Source organism: Sminthopsis crassicaudata, chromosome 5, assembly GCF_048593235.1.
Source record: "Sminthopsis crassicaudata isolate SCR6 chromosome 5, ASM4859323v1, whole genome shotgun sequence".
Classification (NCBI taxonomy): Eukaryota; Metazoa; Chordata; class Mammalia; order Dasyuromorphia; family Dasyuridae; genus Sminthopsis; species Sminthopsis crassicaudata.
In genome coordinates, this window is record NC_133621.1 from 304927771 (window position 1) to 304947564 (window position 19794).

At 52.0% G+C, this 19794-nt stretch overlaps 1 protein-coding gene across 1 annotated transcript; it reads right to left on the reverse strand.

Annotated features, from left to right (window-relative positions):
• Positions 1-1764: 1764 nt before the first annotated feature.
• On the reverse strand, positions 1765-19277 carry MAPK8IP2 (mitogen-activated protein kinase 8 interacting protein 2). Its single transcript, XM_074271946.1, has 13 exons — positions 19095-19277; positions 14957-15062; positions 13357-13599; positions 13043-13136; positions 11593-12458; positions 10684-11407; positions 10204-10279; positions 9763-9935; positions 9392-9501; positions 8564-8671; positions 8162-8232; positions 3385-3483; positions 1765-3170 (listed from the first exon to the last, which is right to left on the reverse strand). Exons 1-13 carry the CDS (start codon positions 19157-19159, stop codon positions 3098-3100), a joined length of 2808 nt encoding a protein of 935 aa, XP_074128047.1. The 5' UTR covers positions 19160-19277; the 3' UTR covers positions 1765-3097.
• Between the last annotated feature and the right edge of the window lie 517 nt (positions 19278-19794).

Consider the following 19794-nt stretch of genomic DNA (forward strand, 5'->3'; position numbering starts at 1 on the left):
TGCAGTGGTATGGAACCCGGCCCATAATATGTCCAAGGCATCCCTGTACCATGGAGGGAATTACCTAAACTCTAACTTCAGCATCTTTCTGGACCTTTCAGCCTCAATCATCCACCTATTCAATCCCTGACCAAAATGTTAATTCTTCCACAAAATCTCTCAGATCCAAACCTTTCCCTCCATTCTGATAGATACCAGTCTACTTCAGGCACTCATCACCTCTATGACAATAGCCTTCTAGTTGGTCTCTCTACTTCAATCCATCTTTCATTCAGCTGCCAAACTAATTTTCCTGAAGTGAAGTTTAGACCATGTCACTCCCTTCCTTTCCCTACTCCTTTCTGATAGTTCTCTCATCTCCAGGTAAGTCTTCTCCTTAGTATTTAAGACTTCACGACCTGGCCCTTCCTACCTTCTCACATACAGAGACCCAGCAATACTGGCTTCCTTTCTGTTCCCAAGCCCCCCTCTCCCCTTTTGGTACCCTTGCACTAGCTCTCCTCCATGTTTGGAATGTTTCCCTTCTTCTCTCTACCTCAAGACATCCCTGGCTTCTTTTAAGACTCAGCTAGACTGCCATCTTCCATCCCTTTCCCAGTCCCTCGATTTCCTTGAGCCTCCCTCTCCTTTCTATGCAACTAGTTACTTATATGTTGCTTCTTCCTGTATAAGCTCCTTGAAGCCAAGAACTGTTTATGGTTTCTTTGTATCCCCAGTTTGGAACATGATAAACACTTAATAAATACTTGTTGACTGATTGATCATGACCTTTCCCTGGTCTTCACACCCCCATCCCTCTAGCCATTCTTCTCTAACACACACACACACACACACACACACACACACACACACACACACACACACATTTGGGGGTTTATAACATGCTTTCCCTAAAAACAACCCTGGGAAGAAGATAGGAAAATGTCGTTCATGGAAAAGGAAGTTCAGGATCAGAAGGGGAAAGCAGTCCCATGTCCATGGTCTCCGACTAAGGTCATCAGGCCTTCTGATTATAAGTTCAGGGTCTTTGAACTACCTCCAGGCTGCCTCAGTTCATCTTTGCTGGCTTCTCCCCTTTTTTCCAGAAACTTTAATGCAGGTGGACTCCCTCCCTATCCCCACCATATGCCCACAAGGCTTCTCTTCTCTTTTCTCCCCTCTCTTCTCTGCACTCTCTCCCTCGGCAATCTCACTCATTCCCAATTAGAGCCTCTCTGCAGCTGATTTCCAGAGCTACATCCCACCTCCCCTTCTCAGCCAGAGGTTTAGCTTGCTTTTTGCATAATTGAGATGACCCACAGTCTTCTCAGACTCATGGGGTATAAAACAAAACTTGTTCTCATTCCCTCTAGAAGGTTTCTTCTCACTTCCTACCTCTGAAGCATCTACCCATTTGTTCTAAGTAGTTCTTGAGCCCTCTGCACCCAATTCATTCTAGATTGGCATCTAATCTTGTCCCTTTTAAATAGACTTTGACATGCTCCTGGGGTCCCAAGAGCATAGAGGGAAAAGAAGCCAGATTTGGGGACAAGGACAGGAAGACAAGGCTGTGGCAAATCTCTGGACCCCCAGAGTATTTTGGAGGACTCAAGGAACAAGACCTAGAGCCATGTAGGCCAGTACCCTGGCCCAGTTCTGAGAAGGAACACACTCCCACCCCAGAGGGTCCAGTAAAGCTAAGGTTCTATGGGGCAGTAACCCTCATGGGCTCTTTTTCTGTCTTTCTGTCTCTCTCTCCCTCCTCCATCCCTCCCTCCCTCCCTTTTTCCTTAATTCTGATTCTCTTTCTCTACTGAGAAGTTTTTGGAGGATTAATTTGTGTTTTCTCATTACCATAAGGAGGGGAGGTCAAGAATCTCCACTTTGGGAGGTAGACATAGAGCTAAGAGGGGTGATAGGGAGCCACAGCATTCTACAGCACCCCCAGAGAACTATCAGCCCATGGCCCTGCACTCCCCTTCCGGGCAGTGCCTCAGAAACAGGCAGGATCACACCAAGCAGATAGTTTATTGAGGGCCCCTTGGGCCAGGCCTGGATATACAGCATGGGGAAAGGGCAGATACACTCGCACTAGACAGCTGTGAGCGGGCCAGTGGCGGGCAAAGCAACGGTGTGGTCAGGCACAGCAGGGCCAGGGAGATGCTGAGGGACCCCCTCCCCTAGGCTCTGCAGAGGGGGCCCTTCCATGTCCTCTGGGCTCAGGAAAGAGCAGGGAAGCCCCTTCCTGTGTCTCCCAGGCTCTGTTGGGGGCAAGAAAACACCAGCATGTTTCCGGAGCTCAATGAGGGCAAAGAATACCTCTACCTACCTCCTAGACTCCCCAAGGGGTGGAACAGGGAACATCCTTTCTGGATTTTCTGAGTTCTAGGGAAACCAAGAACCCCCTCTATGTCTCCTGGGCTCTGTGGGAGCACAGAACCCCTTTTGTAGTTCCTGGTTCTGGAGGAGAGGAGATATCCACTCCCTTGGGGTATGCCCTGAGCCTGGGCCAAGCTGGGCAGAGCAGGATGGGGAAGACAGCTAGCTGATCCCTCTAGATTCTCTATAAAAATTAAAACTCCTTTAGAAAGAAATGGGCAGGGAGTCAAGGAGGAATTCCTTTGGGGGACAGAGTTATCTCAGACAGCAATACAGCAGTGCCCTACCAGAGTCCTCAGTACTGACCAAGGGCTAGTGGGGGGGCCAGGGCAGACATGGGGAGAGACAGAGACAAAGAAAGAGAAACACAGAGAAAGAGAGAACTATCCCGAGAGAATAGACAAGGGGGGAGAGACATACATAGAGACAGACGAGACACAAGACAGAGGAAAAGACTCGGAGGTACAGACAGACAGATGAAGAAAGACAGACACAGAAAAGGGATAGCCAAAGGGAAGGAAGGACATGGAAGGGGGAGGTCTCAAGTGATTCCTGGGATCTGCTCAGGGCCCCCATTCCCTCAGGGAGAAGGCCAGTGTCTCCCCCTTAATGTGCCCCTGGATGGGGGAGGGGAAAGGGATAAGGGCCAGAGTTCCCAGTGCAGCCTCAGAGATCTCTAAGCACATAAGGTCACTCCCTCCTCCTGTCTCCCTGGGGGAGGAGAGGAGTCCAGGCAGAACTACTCCAGGTAAATGTCTTCTGTGGGGCACGCGTATTCCAGGTGTTCTTGATAATATTCCAGAAAGGCTCGACTGGGAGAAAAGCAGAACAGGATAAAAGAAGCGTGAGTCAGAATGGAAGTGGGGATCGAGTGAGAAGGCGAAGTAGCCTCCTGGGTCATGTTACTCCTCAAGCTCAACCCCAACTCCCTTCCCCCCAACTTTCTACCCCCCGCCTCAATTCTCCCACCTCTTCACTCCATTCTTTGGCTGCTCCAGGCCCTCCTTCATGCACCCCCCTACTCACCCCACACTCTGGGCAACGGGCCGCATGGACTCTTGGGAGACGAACACATGGCAAGCAAAGCGGCTGAGAACTGGGTGTTTGGTAATGAAACCAAAATAGCTGTGGAGGAAGGGATAATGAGGGGAAGGTAGAAAGGAGGGGATATTTGGGGCTCTTCTGTAAAAGCCCCTTCTCCCCTTCCCTTCCGGGCCAGTCACTGTGGCTTCACGCCTATACCAGGCTGCCCCGATCTCCATTCTCATGACCCATTGGAGGCTCTCATCCTCTGGCTATTCAGTGTCCACCTTGATGACTGTGCTCATATTTTATCGTCAGTGGCTCAGTCATTCATTCTTGGTTTCTTTGTAGATACTTCAAGGATGGAGAAGAGGAAACATCACACTAAAGACTTTGCCATCATTCACAATTGCTCATTCTCTGACCACAACATCATGTCCTTCCAATTCTCCTCACTGCTCACTCCTCAAATACTTTTCTCTCCCTTTATCATTTTTTTCAGGACTACAGTTTTTCCCATATTGTTTTCATCCTATTAACCCTGTCATGATTTTGCTTCCCTCTCTCTGGAGCTGGAACTCATGATCATGATTCCAATTATGTCCTTTTTTCCACATTTGAATCCCTTGACCTTTTGACTTTTATGTTCTGATAACCATCAACACTGGTTAACTTCCCTACCACTTCTCTCCATTATACCTCTGCTATGGAAATTGGGGGGTGAGAATCACGAAACCATGCTATCTGACTTCATCTGGGCTCTTACTGCCACATGACAAACCTTTTACTCATCTCTGAATGACTAATTTCCCCCAGGGGGCTGCATCAAACTCTCCTCTCTCCTAACTTCATGCTTTTCTCCCCTTATTTTCAGAGAAGATTTTAACTCTTTTTACTGAGGAAATTAGAATCATGTAATGTGAACTACTTGGACTGGTCTTTTCCTCTTAGTGTCGGGGCAGCTAGGTGGCGCATGGGGCAGCTAGGTGGCGCAGTGGATAGAGCACCAGCCTTGAATTCAGGAGGACCAGAGTTCAAAGCTGGTCTCAGACACTTAACACTTCCTAGCTGTGTGACCCTGGGCAAGTCACTTAACCCCAGCCTCAAAAAAAAAAAAAAAAAAAAAAGTGTCTCAACGTCCTTCCATGGATTCTTCCTTCAAAGCCCCCATTTTCAGAGGAAGATACAGTCCTCCCCACCAAAGGTATCATCTTCCCTTCATTCTAACTCTCCCATAACTTTGCTCCAACAGACAGTGAGAGACAGATACACACACCAAAAACAAACAAACAAACAAAATAACCAAAAACAAAAAAGAAGGGGAGGAAGAGGGAGAGAGAGAGAGAGAGAGAGAGAGAGAGAGAGAGAGAGAGAGAGAGAGAGAGAGAGAGAGAGAGAGAGAGAGAGAGAGAGAGAGAGATTTTCTCAGGTCTTTCATTCTTAAGAAAACAAAAATCTTCCCTTGAGAGCCTACTATACCCTCAAGGAGAACATGAGATATCTATTTTTTTCTCTTTCTTTGGTTTCACTGCCCAACTCCTAGAAGGAGTACTACTCTATACTTACTTATTCAACATTTAATGACTCCTCAAAGTCAATCTGTGGTCCTCTCCCCATTCTACTGAAACAGCTCTCTATAAGTAAATGAATAGGTTTTTTGTTGTTGTTGTTTTCTTATAACTAAAAGTCTTCATTCTGTCTCAGCCTTGCCCTGTCTGTGGGAATGCATTCATTGACTACTTCCTCCTTAATTTCTTTCTCTTCCTTTAGCTTCCATGATGGGACACCCCTACCTTAATGCCAGTTTTTCTCTGTCTCTTATTTTTCCTTCTCTTTAAATGTGGCCCTTTCCCAAAGTTCAAATTTTTTGAACCTCTTCTTTTCTCTCCCTTTATAATTTCTCCTTTGACAATTTCATCCACTCTGATAGCTGTAATTATCATTTTTTATGCAGATGACTTCCCAAACTATACAGTCACTTATAGCCTCTCCCCAGAGCTCCTTATTTCTAGCTGCCCTACTAGACATGTCACCTAAATGTCTCTTCAGACTCAACTTCAAAACTCAACATGTCCAAAAAAACATTCACCATCTTCTCCCACCTCCTCTAAGTCAATTATGGACACCATTGTTTTCCCCAGTCTCAAAATTCTGGATTATCTCTTCTTTTCTTCCTCTCCTTCATACTACAAAGAACGCAAGTCCAGCCATTTCGATTTCTTTCACATCCATCCCCTGCTTCTCAAATCCACAGAAAAAACAATTTCAGAATTAATAGTGATCTCAGAGGTCATCTAAAGCAACTTGATTCCAATGAGCTTCCCTCTCCATCATCCCTGACAAATGATCATTCAGTTTTTGTTGGAATATCACCCATAACAAGGAATTTTCTTATTTCCTAAAGACTATTTATTCTTGAAACAACTGTTAGAAAACCACTAGACTACCTTGCCTTACCTACCAGAATTCTAGAATTTTAGGATTAGAAGGGACCCTCAGAAGCTACCTAATCTAATCGAGTTGCTGAATAGGAATTCTTAATATATCATCCCTAGTATGTGACCCCTATTTAATACCTAAGACTTCCTCATCCTGTCACTCTAAACACCCCCTTTTATCCCCAATTACTCTAAACTCCTGCTCTGTAAGCTCAGCCAGCTTGGTCTTCAGATGAGATTTTCTTATGTTCAAAATGGATAGCTAGATACTAAACCAAACAAGTATATTCAGAACCAAAGGACTAGCAGAGGGACAATGGAGAGAAGCATCTAATGGAGTACCCTCAGGGACACAGCCTTAGCTTTATGCTGCTTAAAATATTTAACCAGTGACTTGGTGATGGTGAAGTCATGGACAGTGTGCTTATCCTTAGAGGGATAGCCAGATATGTTGGGTGATAATAAGGCTCCAAAAAAGTCTTGACAGATTAGAATAATGGACTAAATATAATAAAATGAAAATAAATGGGATAAATTTCACATCTTACTCTTGGGTTCAAAAAGTCAATTGTACAAATATTACATGGGAGAATTGTGGCTAGATAACAGTTCATCTAAAAAAAACTCCAAACCCTGGGGGCTTTAGTGACTGAAAATTCAATATGGGTCATCAGTTATGCACAAGGAACCCCAAATCCTAGTGCAGTGTTAACTTTAATTAAATATAGAGAGATCATGGAAATGATCATCTTGTTGTATTCTTCCCTGCTCACATCATATATGGAAACCTGTCTTATGCCAGGAGCATCCTCTTTTAGGGAGGACACTGACAAACTACAGCAATGTCAGGAGGAGGATGAGCAGGATTCTGGGGAAAGCACAGATTATGTCACATGACAGTTTGAAGAGAAGACTCTGCGGGGGGAAGGAATAATAGCTGTACTGAGGTATGAGAAGTATGGTCATATAGTAGCAGTACTGTTCTATGTAGCTCCAGAGGAGGAAAATGGTTTTTACAAACAGCTTTTAGCTCAATATAAGGATCAACCTCCTAAAAATTACAACTGTCCAAAATTAGCACCCAGAACCGCTCTGGGTGACAGGGGGTTCTATCCACCCACTCTTGGATTCTCCTTCTTATATCATGCAATATCCCCCTCTCCATTGGCTCCTTCCCCTCTTTGAATTTCAGGTCTAAACCCAAAACTAAAATTAAAATTAAATTTTATAGTCTTCCTTGGATCCTGCTGCCTCCTTGTGGTTACCTCAGTAATAACAGTATCTATTATAGCACTTGGCGATTTGCAAAGCACTGTGGATCTCGTTCAATCTTCATAATATCAGAAGGTAGGTGCTATTATTCTTATTTTGCACATGGGGGAGACTGAGGCTGAAAGACTTCCAGAGTCTAGTAAAGTGGCTGAAGCGACATTTGAATTCAGGGCCACCAACATTCTATTCACATTTCCACTTAGCTGCCCCTTCAAGTATCTCTGTGGAAGGAGAGTCTACTCCAAGCTCTCATTACTTTGTGGTCTTGACAGAAAAATAGGGTAAGAATTGGGGATGAGGAGTAGGACTCTCTGCAGGCTGACAGAGGGGAGAGCCAGAGCACTGATACTTCATGTTGGAGGCCAGAGGAGCAGGAAGAGCCAAGCAGCCCTCAACCAGGTAAGGAATCTTCCATGAGCTGTGACAGGTCAGCACCTCTGTGGTCACTGTACCTGTTAGCCTTTCTCTCCCATCATCCCTGCCACTACTTACCCAAAGACTCATATGCCCCCCCACCAAAGACTTTACCATTTCATCAATTTCTTCCCTCTCCCATCAGGTTTTCAATGGACATCAAACTCAATGACTTCTTTGAAGCCTAATCTGCCTAGATTTCTCTGATCTTTCTGACAGTGTGAACCCTTCCTCTTAGGGAACACTCACACACTCATACACATCCACATTCACTCCAGTTCCCACCTGTAGCACATCACAGAACACAATGCCTACCTGCTATATATACAAGGTATCGGGCATGTGGGAGTCCAGGGGACATGCGGGGAACTCCTAGGATGTGTGCCAAGGGTCATAGTGGGCCACAGACACATATGAGGCTCATTAAGGCCCCAAAGGGTACATCTATATGAGGTTATGTGGAGGTTCATGGAGCACAACAGACAGCAGGACAGAGGACTCAAGACAGCAGGGGAGCAGAGTGATGACCAAGGGGAGTGTGGCACGCATGGGAGCATATAGCAAACACAGGATTATGTGGAAGCCCAAAGGAGCATAATTGGGTCTGCAGGGGTAATAGGGAAGCATGTGAGAAATAGAGTGCAGGAGGCTCTCACCAGCTGTTTCGGGGATGGCAGCCACAGAATGAGATGTTCTTCATCTGGAAGAAGTGACTGCAGCGCTCAAACTAGAACAGCAGAGAAATGGGGAGAAAAGTCCAATAAAGGCTAGCTAAAGAAGCCCTGGGGCCATCCCCACCCAATAGCCTCAAGGTCACTTTAAAGTCAAAGGTCATAACATATAGCTATGATAGAATATCAAGGTCATCCAACCCACCTCCATGCCCTCCTTCCACATTCCCATTTTACAGCTGAAGTAACGGCAGGTCCACAGCCAAGTCAAAGAGGCAGTAACGCATTATCAAACCCAACTCCTTTGACTAGCCATCCCATTGTTTCTCCACTAAATCATGCCATTTACTGTCCTGGCTTTCCACCTCAAGCACCTTGGGTCCTCACCTCAGGCCCACCCCCACTTAGACTCAGCTTGACCCCTCGAAGGGAGATCTGGAGGTCACAGGAGGCTGGCGGACGCAGGTGGACCGTCAGCTTCCGGGCTGTGGCAATCTGCGGAGAAACATCGGGGAGTCACAGGGGCTCAGAGTGCGACGGAGTTTGCTTCTTCCCTTAATTTGCTAATGTTTGTGACATTTTCAGGATGTTTACAAGGCTTCGAATTTAGCAAACTTGTAGTGACAGCCTTGAGCAACATCTAGTTTTGGGGAGTAATGGCAAATCCAGAAGCATCCAAGATGGGACAAAGGGCAAGGGACCTTTAGATTCCAATATTGACCAATAAAGGCTGTGCTGGAAGAAAACAGGAACTTAAGTGTGTGAGCAAAGGAGAGCACTGAGTCCAGGAACGGTCCCCAGGGATGCTACTACCACTCAGCCTAGGCCTAAGGAAGGGGAAGATCTCTTTGAACAGAGCTGAGATCGGCCTCTGCAGAAATAGCTCTGGAGGCTCTGCCCCTATTGTGCCTATCTATACTCCATCAAAAATGTGTCCTTTCAAGATTGGGGGTTTGAATGAGTTTCTCAATCAGACTCTCCTTTGAATCTCTGATCCCATCTCAGCCAAAGCTTGTAGGAAGCCCAGGGCTGAGGCTGCCCAGAGGTGGGAAGGGTTGGGGAGCTGCAGCAGATCGAGAGGGAGGTGGGGAACAGAGCACAGGACCAGGAGGGTGGGGACGGGCAACTGGGCATGAGGCAGCCTCTGCCCCCACCATTCCTGAGCTGCAGTGAGTCACTGGCAGAATCCTTACCTGCCCAGTCCTCCCCCCTCACCTTCTGCATGGCTGCACAAAGGATCCCATTGCCTTGGTGACAGGGAACCTCCACAGAGCCCAGAAACTGCACGTTAAACCGTTCCACCCAGCATGGGCTCCGCTTTCCCCCTGTAGAATCAGAACAAGAATGAGAATGGGGCAGGCAAGAGGAGCTTCTGCTCCTCACCTTCCCTATCCCCCCCCCAAAAAAAAGGCCTCTTTGGAAGAAAAGATGGCCCATCCAATGACTTCTGACCCATGAACGGTCTTGACCTTGAGTCAATAAATAGCAAGTTCCAGAAGAATGGGGGGATTAGTGCCAGGACAGAGACTGGGAAAGAGATGGAGTCAGTGGTGAAGACTGCTGTCAGAGCCTGGTCTGAGACCTACCCAGAAGGTCCTTGGTGGGGCCAGGAACAGCATGAGCATAGAAGGCTGGGAAGATGCCCCGCTCTCCTGTCCTCATGTTAAAGCCTCGAAACCAGAAGTCATCCTCCTCAGCCTCCACCAGAACAGGGTCATCCACATCAAGTTCCAGCTCATCAGCATGTCTTGGGATGAACCTGAGGCCAGGGGCAGAGGTCACCCTGGGCTAGAGGGGTTCGTCAATCCAGGGCAAAGGGGCAGAGCTCAGCCAGGACTGGAGGGGCAGAAATAACCCAGGGATGGAGGGGGCAATAAATCCAGGGTAAGGGGGCAGAGGTCACCCAGGGCAGGGACAGAGAAGTCAGCCATGGATAGGAGGAGCAGAGGTTTACCCAGGGTTGGGGGTAAGAGTAGCCAGGGCAAAGGTCAGTGGTCACCAAAGGGGGTGGGAGAGGAGCCTGTTACCTGAAAACAGCCCGATGGGTTTGCTCTCTCTCCTCCCCGTTGATCACGCAGGAGAAAAGCCCAAAGGACTCTGTACCTGAGTTAGAAGAAGAGAAAGATAGAGAGATAGAGGGAAGGAGGGAGGAAGAGGGTAAAAGAGACAGGGTGGAGGGAGAGGATTCTAAGAGAGAAGAAAGCTGCCAAGGGATGGGCCCCCAGACACTGAGCCCGGGCCTCCCTTCTTCTCAGCCCCAGAGCCACTGTCGGGGCTGCATCTGGGTACCCCAGATTGGTTACGGACTCCCTGTTGGGCTCCAGTTCTTCTCCCCGTGTTTTGCCACCCTCGGCCCACGCCCCAAGCTTGGGCGCTAGATACAGTGCCGAGCACTTAGGGCCCGGGCTGCCTCCTTTTGGAGACCAAGCTTGCGGTCCCCGGAGTCCCCGGCCCCAGTCCTGCGCCCCTCCCCCAGGCCAGCGGCCCCCCTCCCCCCGGGCTCTTACTGGAGGAGCGGGACGTGCTGTTGACGAAGACGTTGAGGAACTTCTTGGAGAAGGTGAGGTCGGGGCTGTCGGGGCTGTCCGGGGAGGCCGTGCCGCTGCGGCCGCCCAGAAGCAGGTCCCGAGCCCCCGGGGCCCCCGGCCCCGGCGGGGAGCCCGCGTCCTCGCTGCCGCTGTCGCTGTCGCTGGCCTGGCTGTCCTGGCTGAGGCCGGAGGCGCAGCGCCGGAGGCTCACCAGCTCCAGCTGCGTGTGTTCGTCCACCACGAGCGTGTATTTGACGGCGTCGTACACCAGAGACGCGTCTCGGGGGGCTGTTGGGCCGGGCCCCAGCCCCAGGCCGCGCGGGGCCACCACTCCCGCGGCCTCCTCGTCTTCCTCCTCGTCTCCTTCCTCCTCGTCCTCCTCTTCCTCTTCCTCCTCCTCCTCGTCTTCGTCGTCGTCCTCCTCTTCCTCGGAGCAGGCGGCCGAGCAGGCGCGGCTGGCGCGGGCGGCCCGGCCTGGCGCGCCCCACACGGGAGTGATGGTGTCCCGCGTGGGATTGCTGAGGAAGAGGAAGGGCCCGGGCTGGGCGGGCGGCGGACGCGCCGGGGCGGGGGGCCTGCCGGGGGGCTGCAGGGCGCCGCCGCCGCCGCCGCCCCCGCCTCCGCACAGAGTCTCCATGTCCACCAGCTCCAGCTCGATGCTAGCAGGGGCCCCCGGGGCACGCTCCGGCTCCCGCTCCTCCTCCTCCTCGTCCTCATCCTCCTCCTCTTCCTCTTCCTCTTCTTCCGTGTCCTCGAAGGCCAGCCCGGGGCCCCGAGCGGCCCCCGCGGCCCCCAGCGTCCGGAACTCGGCCCAGCTCCGAGGCGGAGACCGAAGCGGACGTGGGGGGAGATGGTGTCGCTAGGGGAGGGCGGCGCGGGCGGCGCGGCGGCGGGGGCGGAGGCGGGCGCCGGGGGCGGGTGTCCCGGCCCGGGGGACAGGCACTGCGCCGGGCAGCTGATGGGCGACGAGCCCTCGGAGATGAGGCGGCTCACCAGGTTGCTGAGCAGCCACGGAGAGTCTGCGTCTTCGCTCACGTCGGGCTCCGACTCAGACCCCGATTCGTACTCGCTGTTGGCCTCGTCGGGTCCGGCGGGAGGCCCGGCGGGAGGCCCGGCCCCGGCCCCTCCCGGGCCCACGGGCAGATAGGCGGGCCGCCGCAGGCTGCCGGGGGGCTCGACGGGCGCCGCCAAGGCGGGCGGCTCGGGAAGCCGCGGGGAAGGCTCCAGGCCGGCCCCGGGGAGCCCGGCCTCCAACGCCGGGCCGGCCTCGTGCTCCGGCTCGGCCTCCGGCTCCGACGCCGGAGACGACGCCTCTTCTATGGAGTTGGTGAGGTGGGAGGAGCGGCCGCTGCTGCTGCCGCCGTCGCTGCTCAGGTCGAGCTCCGTCTCCGAGATGGAAGAGATCATGTGGCCCAGGCTTCGGCCCCCGGCCCCGGGCCCCGCGGCCGCTAGCTCCCCTTCGGCGTCCTCCGAGTCCGAGCCCGAGCCCGGGGAGGACAGCTCCTGACTGCTGCGGAGGCCCCGGCCCCGGCCCCGGCCCCGGCTGCGGCTCCGGCTCCCGCTGGAGTGGCTGCGCAAGTCGGCCTCGATGCCCGGGTCCGAGGAGGGCGAGGAGCCGCCAGGGGCGGCCGGGTGCCCTGCGGAAGCCTCGGACCCCTCTCTGGGCCGGTTCCCTTCACAGTCGTAGCCACTGGGGGGCCCGCATTGTTCCTCCCGGTGCCCATCCGCGGTGCAAACGTGAGAGCCGCGGTGTGCTGCGCGGAGAGAGACGGGGCGGTAAGGGCGCCGAACCTCCGCAACCCCCAGCCCTTTCTACCCCTTTCACAGATCTTTACCCACTGCTCTATCCAGCCCCGACCCAGCCTCCCAGGCCCTCTGGATTTAAAACTCCCCAAACCTCTTTCATCCCCAGCTCCCCAGCGCCCCTTCATTCACACCCCAACCCCCTTTAGTCAGAGTGCCCTCAGCCCCCTTCATTTACAGCTCCCCAATCCCCCTTCCTTCACAGCTCCCCAACCCCCTCTATTCATAATTCCTCCGGCCCCTTTCATTCACAACTCCCCCAGCCCCCTTCATTCACAATTCCCTCAACCCCCTTTCATTCACAACTCCCCCAGCCCCCTCATTCACAATTCCCTCAACCCCCTTTATTTATAGCTCTCCCAGCCTCCTTCATTCACAGTTCCCACTTTCCCCACAGCTCCCTTGGTCTTAGTTCACCTGCATCTCCCTAAATGGATCCCCAGGCTTGGGGCTCCCCTCACGAACTCCCTTCGTTTTCTGAGACCCTCTCTCTTTCTCTGTGCCTTATTTATACTCCTTCTTTCTACTCTCTCACCATTGTGGGGCTCCTCCGTGGGTGAGGGCAGCAAGGTGTCCTGCCAAGTGGCCGGAGGAGGGGGAGAGAAGCCCCCGTTGTTGTTCAAAGAGTCCTGAGGGGAAGGGTCAAGGGGGAGCAGAGGTAATAGATATGAGCCTTATCAGACGTGAATTCACTCCTCCCTGAGCTGCAGTCAAGCTCCCGACCCAAGGGCCCACTTCTAAATTCCCCTTCTTGTCCACATAGAGCAGCATGCAGAAAAATGGGTGCGGGCTACAGACCACACTGTGGAGCACAGGGGGAGCTGGCCTGCTCTCAGGGTCTGATCTCACCTGGGTCCCAAGTGAGGTAAGGTTCAGAGTGGTGGGACGAGGTTTCTGGGGCTCTTGGGCAGAGGGAGATGGGATGAGGGGTGGTGATGGGGCTATGTCATTCCTGTGGCCTCCATCTTCTACCCCATCCCCATCCTCCTCTTCCTCTTCCTCATTCTCATCAATCATCTCAAACTCCTGAAAGTCATCTTGGAAGGAGCAGATAGGATGCGGGTGTTCTGAGCGTCCCAGAGAGAGGCTGTCCTGGAGGGAGACAGAAAGCCAAAGTGGGAAAACCTGCAGATGGACAGAGACAGAGATCCAGGGGTGGACAGGCAGAGACAGACAGAGAGGTAGGGAGAGACAGAGAAATGGGAAGTGAAGACCTGGCAAAGAGGAAGCTAAAACATCCAAACATGGAGAAGCCAGAGACCCAGAGATAATAAAGACAGACAAGGGCTGTTAAGTGGCTGAAACAGGGATTAAAAACCGACAGACCGGAACGATGGGTCTCAATTGAGTTAGGCCACAAGTGTAGTTTGGCCCAGTGAAGAGATCAGAGACTCAGAGCACTGGGCATTGTACTGGCCTGCCAACTCCAGGTGCCACATTTTAGGGAGAGCTTTGACAGTCTCGGGGGTGTGTACACAGGACTGACCAGGACAATGAGGGCCATTCAGTTCTTGCCAGACAAGATTCCTTTGAAGTGACTGGGGATATTTTGTCTGGAGAAGGGAGGGCTCTGGGGGATAGGAAGTATGCTCTGTTCAGGTTTTTGAAGAGCTTTCATTTATAAAAGGGATTAAGTGGAATAGTAAACTAGAGATGTAGCTTTGGAGCTTGGAGAGCTTGGGATTTATTATTCTACAATGCCTCTAACAGTGACTCTGTGTGTGTGTGTGTGTGTGTGTGTGTGTGTGTGTGTGTGTGTCCCTAAAAAAAGTCACCTGGTTTTTCTCAAGCTCTAGGCAGCTCTCTAAGACTGAGTTACACAGAAGTTTCTGAGTTGCACAAGTGTCCACTCAGAAGCTCCTTAGACCAATGAGATGGAAGATCCAGTTGCTATCTCTATTCCTAGTGATTATCAGAGGACTGAACCAGGAGCAATGGGAAGGATTTGTAAGGGATCAAACTTAGACGAACAGCCCAACAGTGGGAGTTGGCCCAGACTAGGAAGAGTTGCCTAGAAAAGTAGTAGGTTTCTTCTCCCTGGAGAGCTGCAGGCTGTTTGCTGTTTGAGCACTTGTCTGGTTTGTTGTAGAGGAACTCTGCTTAGGAAAGGGATGGACCCCAGGCCCTCTGGGAACTCTTCCGCCTCCAGATTATGTGATTGGTTTGGGCCTGGGTTGGAATAGTTAGAGATGTAATGAGCCACAGCATAAATCAGCACCCTTAGGGATAAGTCCCAAAAGGCAGATATCTAGCAGCAAGAGGGAAGAAAGTTAGACCCTGAGAGGATTCCATATTAAGGGACTGATAGGGACCCAAAGCTTCCCCATCTCACAGACACCACAGGAGAGCAGAATAGCAGAAGCCCACCCCCTCCCTGCTACGCCCCATCTGTCCTGCACAGGCTCCTGTGCCAACACCCCTACCCCTGCCAGCCCCACCTCCTCCCCACCTTCTCACAAGGGTCCGAATCATAGTTGAGACCAATGCCACAGTCATCGGTGATCTCAGACAGATCTTCATCATCAAATTCTTCCAGGCTGATGTCCTGGGGAGGCCTGAGGGGGCAGAGGGATGAGGGATCCTGTAAAAGACATCTTCCCACCCTAGCCCCATCCATCGATCCCTGGGAAAAGCCTGCTGAAGCACGGGGCGCTGCTTCAAAGCAAGCAATACTGGAGTGGATTTGGGACTTGGCTAGCTATCAACCCCTCCCTCCCTCTTGAGCTCCCGAATGGGAGAGGGGCAGGGAAAATGGGTCCCCTGGGGAACTGTTCAATTCTTTATCTTTCAGATCCCCTGACAGGAGGATTTTTCCAGATACTAAAGTAAAGGAGCATTATGGGAGATAGGAAGGTGTGGATTCAAGTCTTGCTTCTAAACTATTCTGGCTATGTCATCTTGGGCAAGTCATTTAACCCCTAGAGTGCTCCCAAGTAATACTCTAAGATTATACTGAGTCATAATAAGTCTTATTATAAAACTATAAGAGTTGTTTAAAGCTTTGGAGAGAGAGAGACAGAAAGAGAGGTGGAAGGCAGGAGATGAGAGAGAAGAGGAAAAGGAGAAGAGGAAAAGGAAAGGGAGGAGAGGAGAGAAGAGAAAAGAGGAGAGGAAGAAGAGAGGGAAGGAGAGTAGAGGAGAGAGGAGAAGGGAAAGGAAATGAGAGGGAATGGGAACGAAGGAAGAAGAGGAGAAAGGGGGAGAGGAGAGGAAGAAGAGGAGAAAGAGGGAAAGGAATGACTCTCCCCAGAGAGCTTAGGCACCTTCTCTGGGCCCAACTAGGCCTCCAGGCTCCAAAATTCCTTACACACTTCCCAATAAATAGCCCTCAGACTTCCACAGTTCACATATCCTTTCCCCCTACCGCAATGTCAATCCACTGATTTCAGAATGGTTCCTGGATTCTCAGAGAAGTATCCAGCTGGAACCTTGTTTCAGACAACCCCCTGAAAGTTCTTAATAACAATATGTCATTTCACCACCACCATTCCTGACTTCAGCACCCCCAGAGGAGCACCTGAATATCTGATCTCCAGGCTCCCCTTAGTATCCCCATGAGGCCTCTATAGAGAGCCCACCTTCCTTTCTCTGTTCTCCCCAAATTAGCCAAATATACTTTGTGACAATTGACATTTTCAAGGCCAGATTCATCCATTAAAAATTTGCTTTATTCCTTTACTCCTGCCTGGCAATCCTTTTTTATTCATTTTTGTATTGTCCCCCGTTATACTCTCTGCCCATTCTTCTCCCCCTGAAGCACCCAGTGCAGCTTCTTCCCCCTCTTCCTCAGCTGACAGAATTCCTTGTTTTGAAAAGTTTGAGGTGATCCACTGAGAACTGCCTCGAACCTATTGCAGAGACGTAACCTAGTGAATGGAGCGCTGGCCCTGGATTCAGAAAGAGCTGAATTCAAATCCAGGAACAGACACGATCTCTTCTTCCATTTCATGATCCCCTAATATTGATGTGTCCCAGAAGTCTGTCCTGAGTCACGTCCCCTTCTCTCCCTATTCTCTTGTCCATCCTGCTTTGTGATCTCATACACTCTCAGAGCTCCAGCTGTTATCTCTATAGAGAAGACCACCAAATCTGTATCTTCAGCCCTCACTGTCTCATGAGCTTCCAGAACTGCCCACTGGACATCTCCACCTGAAATATCCCAAACTGGTGCTAATGGAAAATAGGTGGAATGGAATTGAATGAAGTTGGGGGCTCCAAGAGATGGGGTTGGGGAGCCTCTGGGAGGGCCTTTGGAGTCCTTGGAGAGCTAGGGACTGATACATATGGCCCAGGACATAGTAGTTCCCAACCATTCATTCTTGAATTCCCACCTCTCTCTCCTCTCCCCTCCTTCCTTCCCCTTTCTCTCTCTCCTAATTTTCAAACCACAATTCTTATAGTTTTATAATACGACTTGTTCTTATAGTTTTATAATACGACAATATAGGGATAATTGAGTATCATCTTAGAGCATTACCTAGGAACATTGTCGTTAAATGATTTGTCATATAATCAGAATAAGACTGAGCCTTCACTTTCCTGCCTCCCATAATGCTTTTCCCTACTTTACTTTCTGGGTTTGGATTCCCACAAGTTAATCAGATATATCCCAAACCAACCTTTCCCCCCCAGCTCTAGTCCTCCTCCCAGATTTGTTATTTACATCATAGGCATCCCGACTTGAAACCTCATTGTTTCTCTCAATTCCATCTCTAATCAGTTGTCAAACCTTATTGTTTCTACATCCACATCTCTGTATCCATCCATCCTTCCACATAAGCAGCACCCTAATTCAGACCCCCATCACCTTTCACCTGGATTATTACAATAATTTCCAGCCCCCCTTTCTCTCTTCAATCTGTCCTGCTCATGTTATCAGATTACTTTTTCTTATGTACATCATTCACAAACCACTCATGGAATGCCTTTTTCTTGGTTTAAAGTCTTCTGGGATCTTTTCTTATCCTCAACCAACTGGAGGGATGTCCATGGCCTGCCACACATCTCATACTTTCCCATCTCCATGCCTTTATATTCCCAGTACCTGAAATACTATCCCCCTTCTCCTTCTGCATTTCGGGAAATCCTACCCATTCTTAAAAACTCAGCTCAAAAGCTGCCTCCTCCAGGTGGCCTTCTCTGGTCCCCTGCCCCAAGGCCCAGTTGGTAACAAGCTTCCCCTGAGCATTCTTGGAGTACAGCGATGCCCTTCTTCCTTATGGGCTTTACTACATTTGTTCATGTTTTCCTCTTTGCCTATGAACCCCTTCCATCCTCTACAAGGGCAAAGCCCAAGGTTCATTGGTCTTTGTCTCTCTGCCAGGGCCTATCACTGCTGCAACTGGCACAAATAAAGGCTAAATCGACACAAGAGATGGTTGGGATTTACTGTGTCCTTGACTACTTTGCATCAAGCCCTGGCTCTCCGAGGGTTCCCTTTCCACTCCTTACAACAAAGGCCCTCTCAGAGGTCCCCATCCCACTTCCTATAGCCCCCAACTTCTTTCAGTTGCCCCTTTACCTATCAGACCCATCTCACAGCAGCACTAGAACTTTGGCTCCCACAGGGAAGGACAGAGCAGGATAGGACTAGGCCAGCTCCCATAGGTTGGGCACCTGCCCAAAGGTGTGGGTTAGTTCAGGGGTCCCTCTCTTCTCTGTTCCTCATCTTCAGTCTAACCTACAACCCCGCCCTTCCCCAGGGGAGCTTTGCCGAGCTGGAGGGGGGGGGGTGTTGGGACTGGTGCTGCAGCAGCTGATGGGGAGGAGAGAATGGGGTGGAGCATAATGGAAGGAGCAAGGCCCTGTTTGTCCCCCTCCCCCAGGTATCCTACCCCTCCCCAAGGATTCCATTTCCCTTCCCTGGTCCACTCTCCTGGCTCCACCCCCTAACTTCAGCTCTGGACCAGGCCCCATCCCCCATTCTCCTTATCCCCCTCCCCCAAACTCTTCCACAGGCTCCATCCTCTTTCCTCAGACCCTGAAGCCCAGCCTTTTACTCAGGCTCCGTTACCCTTTGCTGTCCAGGCCCAGGTAGGGGCTAGGCCTGCAGTAGTGGAAGGATGTCGCAGGTCCTGGACGGAGGGACAATGGCCCCGGGCCCAGGACCTTGGCCAGCTATGGCCTTTCGTTTCGGGCTGGACTTTGGAGATGGAAGGTCCAGGCCCGAAAAGGAGAGCGCAGGTCTGAAAAGGAAGGGGGAGACCCAGAGACTGGAGGGGTTGGGGGAGGGGCAGGAGGCCTGGAACCCGAGGGCGCCCGAACAGTTAGAAAAGGGATGGGGGACAGAGGATGGGGGGTGAAAGATGGGGTGGCAGGGGGTGGAGAAATCAGGGGATGAGAACGCAGGGAAGGGGCGCCAGGAAACGAGGTTGCAAGGGAGCCAGGGGATGGGGAAGGAAGAATTGGAAGCCAAAGGATAGGGGACCAGGAGATGGGGGTGGGAGAGGGGCCAGGGGAGGGGGTAGACGAGTAATGGAGGAGGGGAGAGGGTGCTGACCCGGAGAGGGCCGTGAAGGAGGGAGGATGGGAGAGGACTCGGAGGGGGTGCGGGCAGCAGCCGAGATCCGGGTGCCCCAGGTACCTACCTGCCTCCCGGCGGTGACAGGGAGTGGAAGGTAGAGAGAGAAAACATCTCCGCCCGATCCGCCATCTTCTCCCGGGGAAAGGCTGCCCGACTGCGGAGATGGGGGGAGGGGTGGACGGCGCCGCCAGCCCCCGCCCCAGCTCCCTCGGTCGCCGCTCGCCCCCCCACTGTCCGGTGAGCCCCACGCACCCCGCGACCGCCGCCGCCGTCCGAGCCACCCGGAGCGGATCCCGCGGCTGCACAGGCAGCAGTGCCGCAGGGGGAGGGGGAGGGAGGGGCAGGATGGAAAGGGGGAGGAGGTGAGACGAGGGGGGAGGGGAGCCTGGCCGGGAAGCTGGTTGGTGGATGCGAGACGGAGGGGATCCGGTGCAGATGAGGGGATCGGCTGGAGGAGAATCAGGCAGGGCAGCGCTGTGGGGGCGAGGACCGCGGAGGCAAAGGATGCTGAAGATCCATCCGGTTGGGAACGGATGATGTCGTAAGGCAGAGGAAGAGGGGCTGCTGGGTAGAGGCGCGCAGCTGCAGGGGAGCCGGCAGGGCCGGGGTCCAAGGTCTCGAGGGACCAGAGGGACCAGGAGGCAGCGGGAGGACGGACTGGCCGATCGCTGAGACTTGAGGATGCGGGGAGGTCGGCCGAGAGCACGAGCTGCGGAGGCGGCGGAGACTAGGGCGACATGGAGCTGTCCATGGAGAAGGTACTG

What these genes read in the sequence shown, in the direction of transcription:
- MAPK8IP2 (XM_074271946.1), bottom strand. Translation starts at nt 19,159, where the DNA reads ATGGCGGATCGGGCGGAGATGTTTTCTCTCTCTACCTTCCACTCCCTG. An exon ending in TTACCTCACTTGGGACCCAG is followed by an intron (nt 13,137 to 13,356) that starts GTGAGATCAGAC and finishes CCTTCCCCTCAG; the next exon opens with GACTCTTTGAACAACAACGG. An exon ending in CCCGTTGCCCAGAGTGTGGG is followed by an intron (nt 3,171 to 3,384) that starts GTGAGTAGGGGG and finishes CTTTTCTCCCAG; the next exon opens with TCGAGCCTTTCTGGAATATT.